At 41.9% G+C, this 23,353-nt stretch overlaps 1 protein-coding gene across 4 annotated transcripts in view; it reads left to right on the top strand.

The window, feature by feature from the left end:
- Nucleotides 1–23,353, top strand: part of ythdc2 (YTH domain containing 2) — an 86,139-nt gene that overhangs the window by 57,764 nt on the left and 5,022 nt on the right. For 2 of the 4 annotated variants that reach the window (XM_078396332.1, XM_078396331.1), the window contains exons 27-31: nucleotides 2,390–2,552; nucleotides 12,665–12,868; nucleotides 13,284–13,466; nucleotides 22,685–22,771; nucleotides 23,051–23,155. In XM_078396332.1, coding sequence (XP_078252458.1) covers nucleotides 2,390–2,552; nucleotides 12,665–12,868; nucleotides 13,284–13,466; nucleotides 22,685–22,771; nucleotides 23,051–23,155 — 742 coding nt within the window. The remainder of the gene's footprint in view (nucleotides 1–2,389; nucleotides 2,553–12,664; nucleotides 12,869–13,283; nucleotides 13,467–22,684; nucleotides 22,772–23,050; nucleotides 23,156–23,353) is intronic. The other 2 variants (XM_078396335.1, XM_078396333.1) reach the window with 1 other exon arrangement.

Below are 23,353 nucleotides of genomic sequence, written 5' to 3'. Positions count from 1 at the left end.
ACAACATCATGGTTGATCTGACTACAACCTTTGAACTCCCATTTTTGCTTGATAGACTTTTGAAGACCTTATTCATGACCTCTGTCTTAAAAAATATTCAAAGAGTTTGTTTCCACTGTCGGTTTTTGGCAGAGAGTTTCAAAGTCCTGAGAGAAAACAATTCCTCCAATCTCTCTTACATGGCCAACCATATATTTTATAAACAGAGATTCCTAGTTATAGATTCTGCCACAACAAGAAACATCCTTTTCCCATCTACACTCATTCATAGTGTCATGGAGTCTTACAGCACGAAAACAAGCCCTTTGGCAGAACTTACCCATGCCGACCAAGATGTTCTTATCTACACGAGTCCCACCTGCCCGTGTTTAGCCCATATCCCTCTAAACCTTTCCTACCATGTACCTGACCAAATGTATGTAAATGTTGTTATAGTACCTGCCTCAACTACCTCCTCTGGCAATCCATATACCCACCATCGCCTGTAAAGTAAGTTGTTCCTCAGGTTTCTATTAAATCTTTTCCCTCTCACCTTAAAACCATGTCTCTTGATTCCCTAACTCTGGGTAAAGGACTGTGCATTTACTCTATCTGTTTCTATCATGATCTTATACACCTCTATAAGATCACCCCTCATCTTCCTGCACTCCAAGCAATAAGGTCCTAGCCTGCCCAACCTCTCCCTTTAGCTCAGGCCCTCAAATCCTGCTAACCTCCTCGTAAATCTTCTCTGCATACTTTACAGCTTTACAACATCCTTCCTATAGCAGGGTGATTGAAACTGAACACAATGCACCAAATGCAGCCTCACCAACGTCTTGTACAACAGGAACAGAACATCCCTACTTCTGTACTCAATTCCTTGATCGACGAAAGCCAATGTACCAATAGTCTCCTTAACCGTATCTACCCGTGACGCCACTTTCAAGGAACTATGTACCTGTATCCCTAGATCCTCCTGTTCAACAATTTTTCCCAGGGCCTTGCCATTCACTGCGATGGTTCTGCCTTGCTTTAACTTCCCAAAATGCAACATCTCGCACTTATCTGCATGAAACTCCATTAACCATTCCTCAGCCCTCGTGTCTGACTGATCAAGATCCTGCTGGAATTTTTGATAACCATCTTTACTATCTACGATACTGCCCACTATAGAGTCATCTGCAATCTTACAATTCATGCCTTATACATTGTCATCCAAATCGTTGATATAAACCACAATTCCTGAGGATTCTGGCCAAAATGGTGCAATTTCTTCATCAAGAATGAATCTAAAACATATTAACTCTCCAGTTTCTAAAGATGTAGCATATTGTATGTAATGTTCTTTATATTTATGTAAAAGAAACACAATTCACTATGTTGCTGTGTCAATGTCAATTGGTGGTAATATCAAGTCATAGAGTGATACAGTGTGGAAACAGGCCCTTCGGCCTAACTTGCCCACATCGGCCAACATGTCCCAGCTACCCTAGTCCCACTTGCATGCGTTTGGTCCATATCCCTCCAAACTTGTCCTATCCATGCACCTGTCTAACTACTTCTTAAGTGTTGGGATAGTCCCAGCCTCAGCTACCTCATCTGGCAGCTTGTTCCATACACCCACCATCCTTTGTGTGAAAAAGTTACCCCTCAGATTCCTGTTAAATCTTTTCCTCTTCACCGTAAACCTGTGTCCTCTGGTCCTCGATTCACCCACTCTGGGCAAGAGACTCTGTGCATCTACCCAATCTATTCCTCTTATGACGTACAGAGTGGGTGTACAGGTATGTAGGTTAATTGGCTGGGTAAATGTAAAAATTGTCCCTAGTGGGTGTAGGATAGTGTTAATGTACGGGGATCGCTGGGCGGCACGGACTTGGTGGGCCGAAAAGGCCTGTTTCCGGCTGTATATATATGATATGATATGATATGATTTTATACACCTCTATAAGATCACCCCTCATCCTCCTACACTCCAGGGAATAGAGTCCCAGCCTACTCAACCTCTCCCTATAGCTCAGACTCTCTAGTCCTGGCAACATCCTTGTAAATCTTCTCTGTACCCTTTCCAGCATGACAACATCTTTCCTCTAACATGGTGCCCAGAACTGAATACAATACTCCAAATGTGGTCTCACCAACGTCTTATACAACTGGACAATTATCTCTTAATACAAAAAGGAATCGATTACATTTTCAGAGATGATGGAATTAGGGTTTTGTCAGACAAAATTTGATCACTGGAGCAGTACAGCTGCATTGGATGTCAGAAACAGCTATGTCCTAATTCCCTTTACACTGCCATTGTTCTATACCTATTAAAGTGTGGTTTAAACATTTAAAAAAACTTGATATTGATTTATTTAATTAAAACTAAAGATATAAATCAGAAATTTAATTGTTATAGGGTTCAGTTAAAGCCGCAGCAGCAGCAAAGATATAAGGAGAGGGGCTTTCTTCATCCAAAGAGGAATTCTGATGACCGGTCAGATCAGTCATCAGTAAAATCAACAGACAGCAGTAACTATCCCAGTCCCTGTGCCAGTCCATCTCCACCACCTTCAGGCAAGGTAAGTATGTTTTAGAAATGTTCCCTTCAACTCTGCATAATTCTTCCATTTGACATGTCTTCTACAAATCCAATTTAATCCTTTTCTACTTCCTTCCTTTACTATTTAATAATTTCTTACAAATTCTTTCTTGCAAATTAGTGATTTTATTTGTTTTAATCAACATGGCCTCGGGTTTTATCGCATTGCATAACTCTCCCTTTGGTTTTTTTAATATAGCCTTAAATTGTGCCTTTTGTCTTAAAATTCTATTGAAATATGCAGTCATTACTCAGTCATAAACTTCAAGACTTAATTAAGATGTGACCATTTTTAGATGACACCTGAAATAATTCTAAACATGCCATATGAGATGTACAGTAGAATAAATAGTTTCATTTATCTTTGAAGTATATGAATCTATAATGAAAGAAAAATCATTATTTGTTGTTGCAGTTAACCATCATGCAAACAAATGAATTTTGCTCTATTTGAGAACTTACAAGTTTGGTATGGCCTGTGGCACTTTCAGAGGATTAATTGGTTGATTTATACAGTTTGAATCCTTGGGACATTCTGACATGTATCACAGCCTCTGAAGTATTTTTGTAAAGAACCTGTGTCAAGAAATATAAATGCTGGTAATTGTTGGTAATCGTGGTGTTTAGAGGTATAAGGCAAACTACATGGAGATTTCTTTACAATTTTTGTTATTGGACTAACTTACCACTTTAGTGGGATAATAATATGCATGTCAATTTCAGTTCCATAATTTAAGGGGCTATCTCTTCATTCATCGGTGTTGCCACTCTTCTTGAATCCAAGGAAATATCTGCCTTAAAAAACATTTTGGATTAATATATGGTTATGCAGAGAATGGAGGGATATGGGATATCTGCAGGTAGATATGTGATGGCCTTGGCATCATGTTTGGTGTAGATATTGTGGGCTGAAGAGCCTGTTCTTGTGCTGTACTATTCTACGTTCTATAGATTCAGGCCAGGCGAGTTACCAGGTTAGTCCAAGACACGTATCTTGCTGGAAAAATAGAGCCACCTTGTGTGGCGCACGGTGCTTGCTGGAATATCCCAAATCCATCTGGAAAAGTCTTCGCCATCTCCGGCACCTTCTTTCTGCAATCAATATATTACTGCCATCAAAGCATTCCGTCAACAGGGTGCAGCGGGCCAACATTGAAACAACCCCAGAACATCATCTTTTCAGTATAAAAGACACAAAGTGCTGAAATAACTCAGCGGATCAGGCGGCAATTCTGGTGAACATGGATAGGCAACATTTTGGGTCAGAACCCTTCAGACTAATTGGGGTGGAGGGAGAAAGCTGGGAGAGGAGGGACAGGACGAAGCCTGGCAAGTAAAAGATGGATACAGGTGACGTGGGGGGTAAAATGGATTGAAGAAATGCAAATTGTGAAGCTAGAAGGAAAGTAGTTTGGAAGGGGAAAACCGGTGTAAGTCCAGTCCCGGTGGGGCACAGGGGAAAGGAGGGTAGTGGAGAAGAAAATGGGGGGGAAGAAGAGGGCGGGGGTAGGAGAACGGCTTTGTCCTCCAGTTTGTGTGTGGCCTTACTCTCGCAATGGAGGAGGCCAAGGACAGAAAGGTCAGTATGGGAATTTGAAGAGGAGATCCAGTAGGCCTTGGCAGACTGAGCACAAATGTTCGGCAAAATGGTTGCCGAATCTATTACAAGAGGCCACATCGGGAATATCGGATACAGTAGTGCAAGTGAACCTCTATCTCACTTGGAAGGACTGCTGGGTCCCTAGATGGAAGTGAGGGAGGAGATATAGGGACAGGTGTTTGAACTCCTGTGATTGCAGGGGAAAGTACTCAAGGAGAGGGTGGTTTGGGTGGGAATGGATGAGTGAACCAAGGAGCTGCGGGGGGAGCAGTCTCTGCGGAAGGCTGAAAGGGGTGACGATGGGAAGATATGACGTGGTAGGATCACGTTGAAAGTGACAGCAAGTCGGAGAATAATGTGTAGGATGCAGAGGTCGGTGGGGTGAAAGGTGGGGACCAGGAGAACTGCAACCTTGTACCATCTGGGGGGAGGGAAAGCAAGAACAACTACAGGATACAGAGGAGATGCGGATGAGGGATCCATCTATGACAGCAGGGGGAAGCCATGTCTACTAAAGAAACAGGATGTGCTAGAATGGAAAGCCTCATTTTGGGAGCAGATGCGGCAGAGATGGAGAAATAGAGAGAAGGGGAGCTTATTGAGACTCCTGCTACTTCCAAATCTTTCTTCAAGGCTTTCTTTCTTGGATCCTTCCTCCTTACCCAAATCAGCAAACCATCATCTCTTGGAAATAGACACAAAAAGCTGGAATTACTCAGCGGGTCCGACAGCAACTCTCGAGAAAATGAATAGGTCGAGATCCTTCTTCAGACTGAAGACTGCGATTCCTCATCTCTTGGCGTCGTCTTCCTTTTGCGGATGCATCTGCCTGTCCTCTAGGGCGATAGTCATCTTGTTTCGGACCCTTTCTTGACAATTCTGGATACAGAATCTTGGCTCACTTCTACCAACCTTTTGATCACTCACTGTGACCGATCAGTGTTGATGCAAGGTTATGATCTTTGTTCACCACCTTTGATTAATATCCATTTTATGAATTGCTTGGTATCTTTTTTGATGAGTTCTTCTCAAATGATGATAAATCATATCATATCATATCATATCATATATATACAGCCGGAAACAGGCCTTTTCGGCCCTCCAAGTCCGTGCCGCCCAGCGATCCCCGTACATTAACACTATCCTACACCCACTAGGGACAATTTTTACATTTTACCCAGCCAATTAACCTACATACCTGTACGTCTTTGGAGTGTGGGAGGAAACCGAAGATCTCGGAGAAAACCCACGCAGGTCACGGGGAGAACGTACAAACTCCTTACAGTGCAGCACCCGTAGTCAGGATTGAACCTGAGTCTCCGGCGCTGCATTCGCTGTAAAGCAGCAACTCTACCGCTGCGCTACCGTGCCGCCCATTGGAAATTAATACCCAGACAATGGAAAATGACCAGAAGAACTCAAATGTTCATTTCACATTGAACATATGGCATTCATCTGTTCTTTGTCAGAAAGTCATAATAGAGATGTTGGTGTTAAGAGGCTGGGGAATTGGAGCTTGGATCAAAGTACACCCATTACTTATTTGTTGCACCTCACTGCCATCCTCATTCGTAACCCCCTCAACCACTTGAAAGTCAGTCAGGTCGTCTATGTCACTTTGAATACCATTATCTGACTTTAGCCTGTAAATATGCAAGTGGAGTTGTCTGTGATGATTGATGCATGTGGCCACTTCACACAATGTTTATATTAAATTTCTGTTTTAACTTAAATCCTAAAAATATATAATACTTTCTGCTTTGTAATCAGTTTTGATTATTGTACTGAAGTACTGATGCCATGTGGATGAGAGAGAGCCTGATGCTAAAAGCATGCAAGTTGCTCCAACAGTTTTGTGTTTGAACAGATCTGTGCATTGGTGTATCCTTAGTGAGGCTGTCAATAACGATGGCTGCCCTGACAATCCTGGCCAGCAACATGTGCCACTGGTAATACATTATCTGTATCACATTCCTCTCACTTTCCTTTGAATCATCTTAAGGGATTATGTGTAATGCTGTAATGGACCATCTCCGACACCTCCCTCCCCATGATCTCACAGTCTCCATCACAGGAAATAGACTATCGACTGATGTCTATTACAAACCCACTGATTCCCACAACTATATCGACTTCTTCCCAACCTGCTTCCCAGGTACCTTCCCCTGCCACTGCAGAAGATGCAACACCTGTCCTTATACCTCTTCCCTCGACTCTGTCCAGGGATCCCGACAGTCCTTTCAGGTTAGGCAGAGGTTCACTTGCACCTCCTCCTTAACCTCATCTACTGTATCCGTTGTTCAAGATGTGAATTCTTATATATCGGCGAGACCAAACATAGACTGGGCAATCGTTTCGCTGAACATCTTCGCTCAGTCCGCTTGAACCTACCTGATTTCCCGGTTGCTAAACACATTTCTCCTTCCCATTCCCACACAGACCTTTCTGTTCTAGGTCTCCTCCATTGTCAGAGTGAAGCTAAACACAAATTTCAGGTAGCCCTGGCATCTCTAACTTCAGGTAGCCCTGGCATTCCCTCTCTCTCTATCCCACCCCCACCCAATAGACAATAGACAATAGACAATAGGTGCAGGAGTAGGCCATTCAGCCCTTCGAGCCAGCACCGCCATTCAATGCGATCATGGCTGATCACTCTCAATCAGTACCCCGTTCCTGACTTCTCCCCATACCCCCTCACTCCGCTATCCTTAAGAGCTCTATCCAGCTCTCTCTTGAAAGCATCCAACGAACTGGCCTCCACTGCCTTCTGAGGCAGAGAATTCCACACCTTCACCACTCTCTGACTGAAAAAGTTCTTCCTCATCTCCGTTCTAAATGGCCTACCCCTTATTCTTAAACTGTGGCCCCTTGTTCTGGACTCCCCCAACATTGGAAACATGTTTCCTGCCTCTAATGTGTCCAATCCCCTAATTATCTTATATGTTTCAATAAGATCCCCCCTCATCCTTCTAAATTCCAGTGTATACAAGCCTAATCGCTCCAGCCTTTCAACATACGACAGTCCCGCCATTCCGGGAATTAACCTAGTGAACCTACGCTGCACGCCCTCAATAGCAAGAATATCCTTCCTCAAATTTGGAGACCAAAACTGCACACAGTACTCCAGGTGCGGTCTCACCAGGGCCCGGTACAACTGTAGAAGGACCTCTTTGCTCCTATACTCAACTCCTCTTGTTACGAAGGCCAACATTCCATTGGCTTTCTTCACTGCCTGCTGTACCTGCATGCTTCCTTTCAGTGACTGATGCACTAGGACACCCAGATCTCGTTGAACATCCCCTCTTCCTAACTTGACACCATTCAGATAATAATCTGCCTTTCTATTCTTACTTCCAAAGTGAATAACCTCACACTTATCTACATTAAACTGCATCTGCCATGTATCCGCCCACTCACACAACCTGTCCAAGTCACCCTGCAGCCTTATTGCATCTTCCACACAATTCACACTACCCCCCAGCTTAGTATCATCTGCAAATTTGCTAATGGTACTTTTAATCCCTTCATCTAAGTCATTAATGTATATCGTAAATAGCTGGGGTCCCAGCACCGAACCTTGCGGTACTCCACTGGTCACTGCCTGCCGTTCTGAAAGGGACCCATTTATCCCCACTCTTTGCTTTCTGTCTGTCAACCAATTTTCTATCCATGTCAGTACCCTACCCCCAATACCATGTGCTCTAATTTTGCCCACTAATCTCCTATGTGGGACCTTGTCGAAGGCTTTCTGAAAGTCGAGGTACACCACATCCACCGACTCTCCCCTGTCAATTTTCCTAGTTACATCCTCAAAAAATTCCAGTAGATTTGTCAAGCATGATTTCCCCTTCGTAAATCCATGCTGACTCGGAATGATCCTGTTACCGCTATCCAAATGCTCAGCAATTTCGTCTTTTATAATTGACTCCAGCATCTTCCCCACCACTGATATCGGACTAACTGGTCTATAATTACCCGTTTTCTCTCTCCCTCCTTTCTTAAAAAGTGGGATAACATTTGCTATCCTCCAATCCACAGGAACTGATCCTGAATCTATAGAACATTGAAAAATAATCTCCAATGCTTCCACTATTTCTAGAGCCACCTCCTTAAGTACCCTGAGATGCAGACCATCAGGCCCTGGGGATTTATCAGCCTTCAGTCCCATCAGTCTACCCAAAACCATTTCCTGCCTAATGTGGATTTCCTTCAGTTCCACCATCACCCTAGGTTCTCCGGCCCCTAGAACATTTGGGAGATTGTGTGTATCTTCCTCAGTAAAGACAGATCCAAAGTAACGGTTTAACTCGTCTGCCATTTCTTTGTTCCCCATAATAAATTCCCCTGCTTCTGTCTTCAAGGGACCCACATTTGCCTTGACTATTTTTTTCCTCTTCACGTACCTAAAAAAACTTTTGCTATCCTCCTTTATATTATTGGCTAGTTTACCCTCGTACCTCATCTTTTCTCCCCGTATTGCCTTTTTAGTTAACTTTTGTTGCTCTTTAAAAGAGTCCCAATCCTCTGTCTTCCCACTTCTCTTTGCTATGTTATACTTCCTCTCCTTAATTTTTATGCTGTCCTTGACTTCCCTTGTCAGCCACAGGTGTCTCTTACTCCCCTTAGAGTCTTTCCGCCTCTTTGGGATAAATTGATCCTGCAACCTCTGCATTATTCCCAGGAATACCTGCCATTGCTGTTCTACCGTCTTCCCTGCTTGGGCCTCCTTCCAGTCAATTTTGGCCAGCTCCTGCCTCATGCCTCTGTAATCCCCTTTGCTATACTGTAATACTGACACTTCCCTTCTGCCTTTCCATTTGCAGAGTAAAACTTATCATGTTGTGATCACTGCCTCCTAATGGCTCTTTTACCTCTAGTCCCCTTATCAGATCAGGATCATTACACAACACTAAATCCAGAATTGCCTTCTCCCTGGTAGGCTCCAGTACAAGCTGTTCTAAGAATCCATCTCGAAGGCACTCTACAAACTCTCTTTCCTTGGGTCCATTTCCAACCTGATTTTCCCAGTCTACCTGCATGTTGAAATCTCCCATAACCACCGTAGCATTACATTTGTGACACGCCAATTTTATCTCCTGATTCAACTTGCACCCTATGTCGAGGCTACTGTTTGGGGGCCTATAGATAACTCCCATTAAGGTCTTTTTACCCTTACAATTCCTCATTTCTATCCATACTGATTCAACATCTCCTGATTCTATGTCACCCCTTGCAAGGGAATGAATATCATTCCTTACCAGCAGAGCAACCCCACCCCCTCTGCCCACCTGTCTGTCTTTTCTATATGTTGTGTACCCCTGAATATTCAGTTCCCAGCCCTGGTCCTCTTGTAGCCATGTCTCAGTGATCCCTACAACATCATACTTGCCCATGACTAACTGAGCCTCAAGCTCATCCACTTTATTTTTTATACAACGCGCATTTAAGTACAACACTTTAACTTCTATATTTACCTCCCCTCTCACATCGGTCACAAATTGCCCTGCCCTTAATCTCTTTTCCCCTCTAGAACTTCTGTTCCCATTCTTTCGAGAGTCTTCTGCAATATCTCCTGTATTCCCTTTAACCTCATCTTCATCTTCCCAATTTGTTAACCCCTCCCCCCCACTACTTAGTTTAAAGCCACCCAAGTTGCTCTAGCTTCTCATTTTCACCCAACAAACAACTAACAATGGCCTATTTCCTTTATCATCATTACTTTTTTGCATCTCTTTCATTCATTGTTCTTTATCTCTCTACTTCATTGTCTATATATCTCGTTTCCCTAATCCATAACCAGTCTGAAGAATGGTCTCGACCCGAAACGTCACTCATTCCTTCTCTCCAGAGATGCTGCGTGTCCTGCTGAGTTACTCCAGCTTTTTGTGTCTATCTTCACCTAATAATTTATGCAGGTTTAACTACCATTGCAACTTGATGCTATGCCTTTAACTCTGCCCATTTTAAGAATTGTCACTGGTGTGCATTGTTGGGAACCCCTAGATCTTCAACATGCTGAATTTTGCTCAGCAACACATCTGGTTTTCCTCCTCGTGGATCTCATTGGTTGTCCCATGGTTTGTTTCCATATTCATAGCCATATTTTTAGTGGGTATTTATTCCTGAACAACTGATCCAGAGAGATCTGGGAGGGTAGACCGCTGCAGCATGATATATCATAACAAATGTATGAATCCCAAGCACTCCTGCACACACTTTTTCTGCAGTTATGTTCCAACTGCGGATTGATAGAGAGGAAACTCATGATTGACAAGGTGATTAGTGTGTTTCAAATCAAGTTAAGTGTGTTGTCATATGCACAAGTACAGAGAAATACAGGTACAGTGAAAACTTTGTTACAGCAGCATCACAGGCATGTAGACTCGAACAAAATACAGAACATAAATTCTACAAGACTGAAAATAAAATAAAGGTGCAAAACAAGATATTAGTGCAAAAAACAATTAGAAACAAGTCCAAAGTAATTTACAAATATAACCAGTAGATCTTGGCCAACCAGATATACTTATTTAGCTGTTATAAAAAAAACATATTTAGCTGTCTGATCATTCTGAAGGTAGGGTCAACAAAGCTTGTCTGCTATTATTGCTTTGTTCATATTGTTGTAGATGTCTAACAGTGAAATCTTGCAGATATCTCAAAGAATAAAGTTGCAAATGTATAACATGAATAATCCAAGGGCAAGGAAATTGAAGCTGTGATAGTTTTGCCATCAGTGATAAATAATAGCTACCAGTTCCAGATAGGAATACTTGCATCAGGATGCCAGTGTCTGCCAGCCTTTTGAGGTGCTGGCATTGAGACATGGCAGAGAAGCTTATTCTGTGCATCTTTCAAACTGCCCCACCCAATGAAGAGGGTATGTTGGCAAAGGTATCAAACATAGGTGAACCTGCAACACAGAAGCATGTATGTTTCAAGCTCGAAAAACTTTAGGCAGAGAAAAACAATTCCATGATCAGCAGAACAGATCAAAACACTGCAGTTCTGGCACATCTGATTGTAGAAGTGAATGGCAAATGTATGCCAAATGAAAAAGGAGTATGCAAGAGCATCCTTATTCTCAATGATGTTGGGGCTCAGCAGATGAATGCAGATCATAAAGCTGAAGCATTTGGAACTAGATTCAACAGCTTGATCCCCCTCTTGATTAGAGCACTGGATATAGCAAAGGATGTGGGAGCAGGCAACATCCAGGTTCAGTTCAAAAGATTTACACTAGAATTAGCCATGCCACTTGCCACATTTCTCCAGAGCTGTTGCAATGCTGACATCAACCTGACAATGTGGTTAATTGCGGGACAGGCAGCATCTCTGGAGAGAAGGAATGGGTGACGCTTCGGGTCGAGACCCTTCTTCAGACTGATGTCAGGGGAGTGGGCGGGACTTTGATAGAATGTAGTCGGAGACAGTACTGTCCCGCTGAGTTACTCCAGCATTTTGTGTCTACCTTTGATTTAACCCAGCATCCGCAGTTCTTTCCTACACAATCTGGTTAATTGCCCAATTATGTCCTGTTCACAATAAACAAGCCTATCTGATCTGGATAATCATCCACTAATAATCCTATTCCCAATCCGCATCGGCAAAAGTACTTCCTTGCTAATAACCTGCTCTCCAGTGCCCAGTTTGGCTTTAACCAAGACCATTCAGTTCCAGGCCTCATTACAGCCCTGGCTCAAACAAAAAATATTCAAAATTAGACATCCATATTTTTCTAAAAAATGCATAATTTCTTACTAAATCCAATTCCTAACTTTAAGAGCCTTGAAATTGATTCCAAGAATCAATATTCATATCTGTGATTTCCAAAGACAATTAGTTTTCAGTCTTCACAGTTAATTTGGGAAATGATGTAAGGAGCCAGGATCCATCATTGCTTTATTTTTGCTGCCATATCATTAAAGAGTAATATAGATTGTACTTATTGTGGCGAGAGGATTTTATAATATTAGGCAAATATGAGGTCATGAATTTTTAAAATTGAGATCAATTTTTTTCATCAAAATGAATTACAACATGCACATTCACATTAAATTATTTTTATATTCCAAAATGACATAGCTTTCTTTGCAATTTATGGTCCTTTTTACTTAAGGCGCATCTTCTGCATATTTAATATGCTCAAAGTAGGAGCCTTACAATTTAAGTGTAAATCTCACCATACTATTTGCATTGAAAACCTATCTGCTGACAGGCTGAGTCTAATTGGGTAAAACTAATTACTAACAGGAAAATTTGACATTCTTGAGGTTTGGGAGCATAGTTTCCATATACATTGGCATTTTTAACTTTTCTTGTTATAATGCTACAGTGGTTTGGCAATATTGAGGGAAATCTTCTAAAGTGTGATTCAGATCTTCCACTGCTACCCATTAGAGAGTAGTTTTCTTTGACCAACAACCCAGCTGGAGTTTTGTACTGGCTGGAAGAGGTTTAAATATTAACAAAATAATATAATTTTTCCTTAGGGCTCTAAATCTCCATCACCAAGACCAAATGTACCAGTTCGATTTTTCATTTTGAAAAGCAGCAACCTACGTAATCTTGAGATTTCCCAACAAAAGGGAATTTGGTCCACTACACCCAGCAATGAACGAAAACTAAACCGTGCATTTTGGGAAAGCAGCATTGTGTATCTGGTGTTTTCTGTACAAGGATCAGGACATTTTCAGGTATATGTTTTCAGAAATAGTGTATCCCAGTTCCATTAAGTTGCTAGTGAAACTGTTATGAATTGTTCGTAAGATTTAAAAAAAACCTCTTTTCAATAACTTCTCTTTAGACACTTAATTTAATAAATAAATTGTTAACTATCTGATACATTGATTGCTTAAGTTAAATTTTCAATATAATATATAATTTACCTTATCATTGTAAAATACCACTCAGTTCATTCATAGATTACATCGTGCAATATTTAGCCACATAACATTTCATTTCTGCTAACTTCCTAACATCTGGCACCACTTGATACCACATTTGATACCACATTTGATACCACTTAATTCACGTAAAGAATGGGGCGATCGTCTAAAATCTTTTTAAAATCAATTCGTTTACAATTAAAGATTACGTTGTTTTCTTTAGGGATTCGCCAGAATGATCTCTGAGATAGGGAGGGAAAGAAGCCAGGAATGGGGTTCAGCTGGATTAGGAGGAGTCTTCCGAGTGGAATGGATAAGAAAGGAAAGCCTTCCTTTCCAATATGCCCACCATCTCCTCAACCCATGGAATGATAATAAGAAAGTACAAATAAGCAGAGATGGACAGGTATGATTTAATATTAAGCATATGTTTGGTACGTGATTTCTTACAGGAAAGCACTTATACGAAATTAAATGCACCCATTTGTATGTTTTGATCAATATTTTATTCTCAAAGACAATTGTTTTACTTTGCATATTTTCGCTGTAGTAATGTGTCAGTTATATGTGGAGTACAAACAGATTAATTTGAACAGTTATTGAAGTTTATATTTAAGTGCTTTAAGAATTATTAGTCAGACATTCATATTGCCCATTTTTAGAACACTTCACTGCTGCAAACTGAGGCAGGGTGAGGTTGGCTATATTCCCATACTTAGTAATGTCCACAACACACAAACATTACCAAAACACATTGGTGTTTTGGGAATATTTGGCAATATGATGTGTTTTCATGACCCATGTAACCAGTACCATTTATTAATTCCTGATCTGATCTGCTGCTCTGTACTGATATACTAATTCAGTTAATATATCTGGTTTCACATTATCTGGTGCAATGCTGCAGGTTAGAATTCCAGATGCACAATCATTGGCTAGACCTCAAGGGTAAGATTGCATTCATTTGAAACAAGTTAACGCGTGACCATTTTTGATAGGATGTCAACTTATGGAGCTGAATTCACCTAAACCTGGGAGCACTACTTATGAATATGCAACTATTTGTAGCATTAAACTTTGCATTTTAGTCTTGAATTTCTTGAATAGGCGCTATTTGATGTCTCAATTTTTTTTGGAACTAATCTTTTATGGATCAAGTGTGGATCAAATTCATATCGCCGAAGTATTCCTTTCATAATAAATCCCAAGGCATAATTTCTGGTACTGTGGAGAGATTACTGACTGCAGCAGATTTTTCTTTCAACACGATAACAACAGAAGCCAATTTGAAGCCAATCTAATAAATCTTTGATGCATTGGCATATGGCATATATATACTTTTAATGGGTAAGGAGACTAAAACTATACATAATATTCCAGGAACGATCTTACCAAGGCATAATACACTTCACCGTAAGGCACCCTTACTCCAATATTTAAATGCTCTAGTAATAAAGACTAAAACGGCATTTGCCTTCTAAGTAATTTGCTTCACAGTGATTTGTGTAAAGCATGCCCTTTAAATATCAACACGACCTAATCTATTACAATTTAACAAATACTCTATTTGTCTGTTACTTTCGCTGAAATGGAAAACCTCTTTCAACCTGTTTCCTCTGCCATGTTTTTTCGCCCACTCACTGAACTTGTCCATATCGGCTTGAAGCCTTTTAACATCCTCCTCTGTATTTACAATACCTCCATATTTAGTACCTAGCATGCTTCTAGTTGACATAGATTATAAAAAACTGAGACCCAAGCATTGACCCTTCTGCTTCACTTGTCACAATCAACTATCCTGAGGATGGTTGTTTATTCTTTTATGCTTTCTGTCCAATACCAGTTTTCAATCCCACATCAGTATATTGCCAACAATTTAATCTGCTCTAACCTAGCTGTCAACAAACACACTATATCCACTGTTTTCTCGCACGTCACATCCTCAAGAAACTGCAACAGATGAATTATATGTTTTTTCTTTCATAACTTTATCATGTCTCCACTTAATCCTATTAGTCAAGATATTCTATTATCAAATCTTTCATTATAGTTTCCAGCATTTTTTGTACAACTGGCATTGAGCTAAAAGATTGGTGATTTCCTATTTTCTCTCTTTCTGCTTTCTTAAATAATGGTGTCACATTTGCTACACTCAAATGTATAAGAGTAATTCCAAAATAATTGAAAAATGTTTGTCAAACAATATAGCATGATATAGATAAATTCAAAGGTTTCAAAGGTCTGTTTATTGCCACGTGTACCAATTAAGGTACAGTGATATGCGAATTACCATACAGCCATACTAAAAAAAGGCAACAATACGCACAACTACATAAAAATTAACATAAACATCTACAACAGCGGATTCCCCACATTCCTCACAGTGATGGAAGGCAATAAAGTCCATTCGTCCTCCTGTTTATTCTCCCACGGTCGGGGCAGTCGAACCATCCGTCGGGGCGATCGAAGCTCCCGCAGACGGCGATCGAAGCTCCTGCGGCTTGGAGCTCCCGAAGTCGGTCTAAAACTAGAGACCGCGAGCTCCACAATGTTAAAATCCGCAGGCTCCCATGCTTGGAGCTCCAAGGTCGATCCCTGGCCAAGGGATCGCGAGTTCCGCGAAGGTAAGTCCGCAGACTCCCCCGGTTGGAGCTCCCGAAGTCGGTCTCCAACAAAGGCTGCCAACTCCTCGATGTTAGGCCACAGTGCGGACGGTGATACGATACGGAAAAAAATTGCATCTCTGTCGAGGTAAGAGATTAAAAAAAGTTTCCCCCAACCCCCACCCCCCCATATAAAACAAGCGAAATAACACTAAAAACATACACTTAAAACATACTATTAGAACAACAAAGAAGGAAGGGACAGACAGACTGTTGGCGAGGCAGCCATTGCTGGTGCCACCTGCTGGTTCATTGGAAGTTTGGGTGGGGAAATGACAGGTGGAGTTTAATTCAGACAAATGTGAGGTGATGCATTTTGGAAAATCAAATGCTATGGAACACGTGATGGACAATGGGATAAATATGGAAGGGTGCCCACTGGTTAGTGTGGAAGAGCTAGGCTGAATGCTTCATTCCCATGCTCCATAATTCTATGAAACACAAGAGATGTAAATGACAGGCTCCTTTGGAGCATTGATAAGCAGAGGGATTGTGAGGTACAAGTCCATAACTCCCTGAAAGTGGCAACACAAAATTGATAGGGTGGTAAGTAAGGCATACAACATACTTGCCTTCATATGTTGGGGCATTGAATAGAAAAGTTAGGAAGTCATGGTGCAACATTAAGATCAAGAGCCCATTCCCATGCTCCACTGTACTATGTTCTAATGACAACTAGAGCATCCACTATCTCTAAACACCTCTTTCAAATCACTGGGATGTAACTCTTCAGCTTCTTAGGATGTATTAACTATTAAGTTAATAAGTTTCTGATTTTTTTGGACTAATATTTCATTCCTTCAGTTGCTCATTTTCACTTAGATTCTCTCACATTTGGCAAGTGTTATGTGTCATCTGTGAACTCAGGTGCAAAATAATTATTTAATTATTCTGCAGTTTCCTTATTCGCTGTACTAATTTCTCCTGTCTTTGTAAGAAGTCTATGATTGCTTTCACTAATTGTTTCCTTGTTATGTAGCTATAAAAGGTTTTGTAGCCTGTATTTATTTTTCTTATCAGTCTGTTCTCACATTCCATTTTGATTGCCTTTTGCCGAGTTCTAAAATGCACCCAATCCTCAGGCCTGTTAACATTACAGGTACTTTATAAACTCTTGTATTTAACACAGATTTCTTTTGTCAGCCTAGAATAAATCAGTTTTCCTGTACATTTTTGTGTTTTAATGGTTGTATACAAACCACCAAACAGCAGTAGGGAGGTTGGGGATAGCATCAAGCAGGAAATTAGGGATGCGTGTAGCAAAGGTACAGCAGGGGTCATGGGTGACTTTCTACATATAGATTGGGCCAACCAAATTAGTAGCAGCGCTGAGGAGGAGGATTTCCTGGAATGTTTCCGGGGTGGTTTTTTAAACCAATATGTAGAAGAACTGACTAGAGGACAGGCCATCCAAGACTGGGTATTGTGTAATGAGGAAGGACAAGTTTGCGATCTTGTTGTGCAAAGCCCTTTGGGCAACAGTGACCATAATATGGTGGAATTCTTCATTAGGATGGAAAGTGACACGGTTAATTCTGAGACTAGGGTCCTGAACTTAAAGGAGACTTTAAAGGTATAAGACGGGAATTGGCTAGGATAGACTGGCAAATTTTACTTAAAAGGGTTGACAGTGGAGATGCAATGGCAAAGATTTAAAGACCGCATAGATGAACTCCAAAAATTGTTCATCCCTGTCTGGCGAAAAAATAAAACGGGGAATGCGGTTCAACCGTGGCTAACGAGGGAAATCAAGGATAGTATTAAATCCAAGGAAAAGGCATATAAATTGGCCAGAGGAAGCAGCAAACTGGAGGACTGGAAATTTGGAAATCTGTTGAGGAGGACAAAGGGGTTAATTAAGAGGGGGGAAAAAAGAGCATGAAAGAAAGCTTGCGGGGAATATAAAAACTGACTAAAAGCTTCTTTAGATATGCAAAAAGGAAAAGATTAGTGAAGCCAAATGCAGGTCCCTTACAATCAGAGACAGGTGAAGTTATAATGGGAAACAAAGAAATGGCAGAACAGTTAAAAGAGTACTTTGGTTCTATCTTCACTAAGGAAGACACAAACAATCTCCCAGAAATACTGGGGGACCGAGGATCTAGTGGGAGTGAGGAACTGAAGGGAATCCACATTAGTCAGGAATTGGTGTAAGGTAAACTGTTGGGACTGAAGGCAGATAAATACACAGTCTACATCCCAGAGTACTAAAGGAGGTGGCCCTCGAAATCATTTTCCAATGTTCTCTCGACTGGATCAGTTCCTGTGGACTGGGGAGTACCCAATGTAACCCCACTTTTTAAGAAAGGAGGGAGAGAGAAAACGGAATTATAGACCAGTTAGCCTTACATCGGTAGTGGGGAAGATGCTTGAGTGAATTGTTAAAGACATGGCAGCGCATTTGGAAAGCAGTGACAGATTGGTCAAAGTCAGCATGGATTTATGAAGGGGAAATCATGTTTGATTCATCTTCTGGAATTTTTTGAGGATGTAGCAAGTAGAATGGATAAGGGAGAGCCAGAGGATGTGGTGTATCTGGACTTTCAAAAAGCCTTTGACAAGGTCCCACACAAGAGATTAGTGTGCAAAATTAGAGCACATGGTATTGGGGGAGGGTATTGACATGAATAGATAACTGGTTGGCAGACAGGAAGCAAAGAGTAGGAATTAACGGGTCCTTTGCAGGCAATGACCAGTGGGGTGCCGCAAGGCCCGGTGCTGGGACCCCAGTTATTTACAATATATTAACGATTTAGACAAGGGAATTAAATGTGACATCTCCAAGTTTGCAGATGACACAAAGCTGGGTGGCAGTGTGAGCTGCGATGAGGATGCTATGAGGCTGCAGGTTGACTTGGATAGGTTGGGTGAGTGGGCAGATGCAGTATAATGTGGATAAATGTGAGGTTTATGCACTTTGGTGGCAAGAACAGGAAGGCAGATTATTATCTGAATGGTGTCAGACTAGGAAAAAGGGAGGTGCAATGAGACCTGGGTGTGCTTGTACATCAGTCACTGAAAGTAAGCTTGCAGGTACAGCAGGCAGTGAAGAAAGCTAATGGCATGTCTTCATTGCGAGAGGCTTTGAGTTCAGGAGCAAGGTAGCCCTACTGCAGTTGTTCAGGGCCCTGATGAGACCGCACCTGGAGTATTGTGTGCAATTTTGGTCCTATTTTGAGGAAGGACATTATTGCTATTGAGGGAGTGCAGCGTAGGTTCACCAGCGGGATGGCGGGACTGACCTTTGATGACAAAATGGGTCGACTGGGCTTGTATTCACTGGAATTTAGACGGATGAGAGGGGATCCTATAGAAACATATATATAATTCTTAAAGAACTGGACAGGCTAGACGCAAGAAAAATGTTCCCGATGTTGGGCGATTCCAGAACCAGGGGTCACAGCTTAAGAATAAGGGGTAGGCCATTTAGGACTGAGATGAGGAAAAACCTCTTCACCCAGAGAATTGTGAATCTGTGAAATTCTCTTCCACAGAAGGCAGGGGAGGCCAATTCACTGGGTGTTTTCAAGAGAGTTATATTTAGCGATTAGGGCGAAAGGAATATGGGGAAAAAGCTGGAACGGGGTACTGATTTTATATGATGAGCCATGATCATATTGAATGGCGGTGTAGCTCGAAGGGCTGAATGGCCTACTATGCATCTATGTTTCTATGTTAAAAGATTTTACTTTTGCAACCTACTCAGATATCTTTAAATTATTAAGCCTTATAAGTCCATTATCATTTCTTCCAACGTATTCTTCCAATCAACCACAGCCAACTCTCCTTTCATTCCTTCTTAATTTATTTTATTTAAATTTAAGTCCGTATTTTCCATTGATGTGTGTCACTTTCAAACCCTATGTCAGATTCACTACCTGACTGGTTGCTCTACCTGAAAAACCTATTGACAATAAGATTATTCATGAACAGTTTTTCATTGTTTAAAAAAAACGACACACCAATATTCACTTTCTTTCTTCACTGAAAGGAAGCATGCAGGTACAGCAGGCAGTGAAGAAAGCCAATGGAATGTTGGCCTTCATAACAAGAGGAGTTGAGTATAGGAGCAAAGAGGTCCATCTGCAGTTGTACAGGGCCCTAGTGAGACCGCACCTGGAGTAATGTGTGCAGTTTTGTTCTCCAAATTTGAGGAAGGATATTCTTGCTATTGAGGGCGTGCAGCGCAGCGTAGGTTTACTAGGTTAATTCCCGGAATGGCGGGACTATCATATGTTGAAAGACTGGAGCGACTGGGCTTATATACACTGGAATTTAGAAGGATGAGAGGAGATCTTATCGAAACGTATAAGATTATTAAGGGGTTGGACACGTTAGAGGCAGGAAACATGTTCCCAATGTTGGGGGAGTCCAGAACAAGGGGCCACAGTTTAAGAATAAGGGGTAGGCCATTTAGAACTGAGATGAGGAAAAACTTTTTCAGTCAGAGAGTTGTGAAACTGTGGAATTTTCTGCCTCAGAAGGCAGTCGAGACCAATTCTCTGAATGCATTCAAGAGAGAGCTGGATAGAGCTCTTAAGGATAGCGGAGTCAGGGGGTATGGGGAGAAGGCAGGAACGGGGTACTGATTGAGAATGATCAGCCATGATCACATTGAATGGCGGTGCTGGCTCGAAGGGCCGAATGGCCTCCTCCTGCACCTATTGTCTATATTATCACTACTATATGGTGGGTTATGTAACCCCTCCACTATTTCCTGCTCTTAGCTGTTTTGAGCTCAATCTAAATTGATTGTAATTCTGCATCATGATCTATCAAGGCACAATCATTTTTTGTAATGCCTAGATCTTCTCCTCTATTAATAATATTGTGCCATCCCAGCCATTTTCTAATGCTGGACTTTTTCGTGTTAGCAATTGGAAATTACTTCTTTGACCATTGGGACCCTTCTTCAGTTTGAAATATCAATGTTCATATACCTCCACAAATGCTGCCTGACCTGCTGAGTTCCTCCAGATGTTTTTTACAGTCAGTTGAGATTACTTTAAATGGGCTGATGGGCCGACTTCTATTGGCAATTAGAACTTGCTTACTTCAATTTGTGCCATTGATGAATTTATGTAATTTATGAGTGCTATGTCTTTATTTATGCTACTTTAACAAAAATGTTTAGAGCCCCCTTTGGTGCTTGACTGATTTTGTTATTCATTTGTTTTACTATCTTACTCGTGAAAATTTGTGTTTGAAATTGGTTCATCGATGGTTTTCTTCAAATCGATATGTTCTTTTAATTGTGATTGGCAATTGTTAATGCTTATTAAACTCGTCAATAACCTTGTACACCCATTCCAAGATTTTCAAAAGAGATGCATTGTATGCAAAATGTTTTGTTAAGACAATCTTTGTGATTCCAAAGGCCTAATGAAATGCAGTATTGATATGTTCATCAATTATTACTGGGCAAAATCTTCGGCCATTTTGTAAAAATAAATAATGTGGATTCCATTCCCTCAGTAAAATAAGATATATAAGAAAATAACTGCAGATGCTGGTACAAATCGATTTATTCACAAAATGCTGGAGTAACTCAGCAGGTCAGGCAGCATCTCGGGAGAGAAGGAATGGGTGACGTTTCGGGTCGAGACCCTTCTTCAGACTGATGTCGGGGGTGGGACAAAGGAAGGATATAGGTGGAGACAGGAAGATAGAGGGAGATCTGGGAAGGAGGAGGGGAAGGGAGGGACAGAGGAGCTATCTGAAGTTGGAGAAGTCGACGTTCATACCACCGGGCCGCAAACTGCCCAGGCGAAATATGAGGTGCTGCTCCTCCAATTTCCGGCGGGCCTCACTATGGCACTGGAGGAGGCCCATGACAGAGAGGTCAGACTGGGAATGGGAGGGGGAGTTAAAGTGCTGGGCCACCGGGAGATCAGTTGCGTTAATGCGGACCGAGCGCAGGTGTTCAGCGAAGCGATCGCCGAGCCTGCGCTTGGTTTCGCCGATATAAATAAGTTAAATCAGTAAAATATGTTTATATTTAAATAATTTTTAAATGTTTAGTGCACAGTGCAGTCTTTATTTAGTGCTCAAGGAAATCTATATACTAAAGCTCATTTGTTTATTCCTGAACTACAGCCAAAACGGTGCACGATAGTGCGGCAATTTTAGGCCCACCTTACTCACTGTCATCCCTTTGGTGCTAATGCAGGAGAGGCAACCCTTGGGGGGAGAGGGAGATGGGGGGAAGAGGGAGATAAGGGGGAGATGGGGGGAAGGGGGAGATGGGGGGAAAAGAGAGAGGGAGCGAAGGGGGAGAGGGAGAGCGGGAGGGATGAGCGGGGCGAGGGGAGGGGGAAGGGAGCGAGGGGGAAGGGGGGTGGGGAGGAGAGGAGGAGGAGAGGGGGTAGTGGGGGAGGAGGGTGCTGCACCAATGCAAGAGAGGCAACCCTAGGGGGGGGAGGGGGAGGAGAGGGTGCTGCACCAATGCAGGAGATGCAACCCTAAGGGGGAGGGGGCGAGGGGGGGGAGAGGGAGGAAAGGGCGGGAGGGTGCGAGGGGAGGGGGGGAGGAAGGGAGGGTGAGGGAGAGGGGTAGGAGGAGGGGAGGGAGGGGAGGGTGTAGGGAGGGAGAGGGGAGGGAGAGAGGAGAGGGGAGAGGAGGGTGGAGTTGGGGGGGGGGGGAGGGTGCTGCACCATTGCAGGAGTGGTTTGGGCCCAACGGGTCCACTTGGTCTAGTATTTTCTAAAATTTGCCTTTTCCTTCCTGGTTTAAAATTTCAATGTAATTGGTCTCCAGCCAACTTGGAACCATCATAGTTGCTGGATAGGGCACTTATGATCCTGATGCAACTGATGTTGGCGAAAGGGAAGTCTGCTCTACAAAGACTGCTGGATCTTCAAAGTAATTGGGCAGTACCTAATCACAGAATTTAGCCCAGATTTTTGTGAACTGTGGAGATCTTGATTTTTTACTTTTCTGTCATTTGTCTTTCTTTCCTTAGTGGAGGGAGTCAGCACAGAACTGTCTTCAAGGCCTTGGAGCGCTCCAGAGAAATTTCCACAGTTTAATCAATGACCAAACAATTCATGTGAGGCCAAGTTTGAATGCTTAGATCAATCTCATGATCAGTTTACTGTTTCTCACCACATTTGTACGCTTTTAGTGTATGACTGAAGTTTGAATGGGAAGCAGGTTGGAATGGTAGGAACAGGGTAGGTATACAATGGGTGAGGTAGATAAGTAGTTAGTAGGTCACGTTCAAGTAATGTTTGTACTTTTCACAAAATATGCATCAGCTTATTTAAGATGGGTGGTTAGTTTAAAGACATCATAAGGCTGGACTTTTTTTTGTTTTTGTCCTATACAGGAGTTAGAGCCACAGGTTGGAGAACAGTTGCTGCAACTTTGGGAACGCATTCCCTTAGGAGGAAAACTACCACAGACAGATAGCAGACTTGGCATCTTTGGAGAGGTAATTCTGCTGACCAAAAGTTAATCTCTAAATTTCCTGGAATAGGTGATGAATTTTATGACAATACTTGATTTCTCAATCAATAATATTACGGTTCTAGTGCACGACAAAGATTATTACACACATTACACAGTTCAGCAATATAATATGTTTCCAACTCATTTAAATGTTGATGCAGATATATTCCTGGAGTAAATA

The sequence above is a fragment of the Rhinoraja longicauda genome, chromosome 3 (genome assembly GCF_053455715.1).
Source record: "Rhinoraja longicauda isolate Sanriku21f chromosome 3, sRhiLon1.1, whole genome shotgun sequence".
In the NCBI taxonomy this organism is placed as follows: Eukaryota; Metazoa; Chordata; class Chondrichthyes; order Rajiformes; family Arhynchobatidae; genus Rhinoraja; species Rhinoraja longicauda.
The sequence above is the reverse complement of the archived record's forward strand: the minus strand, read 5'-3'. Positions and strand labels throughout refer to the sequence as shown.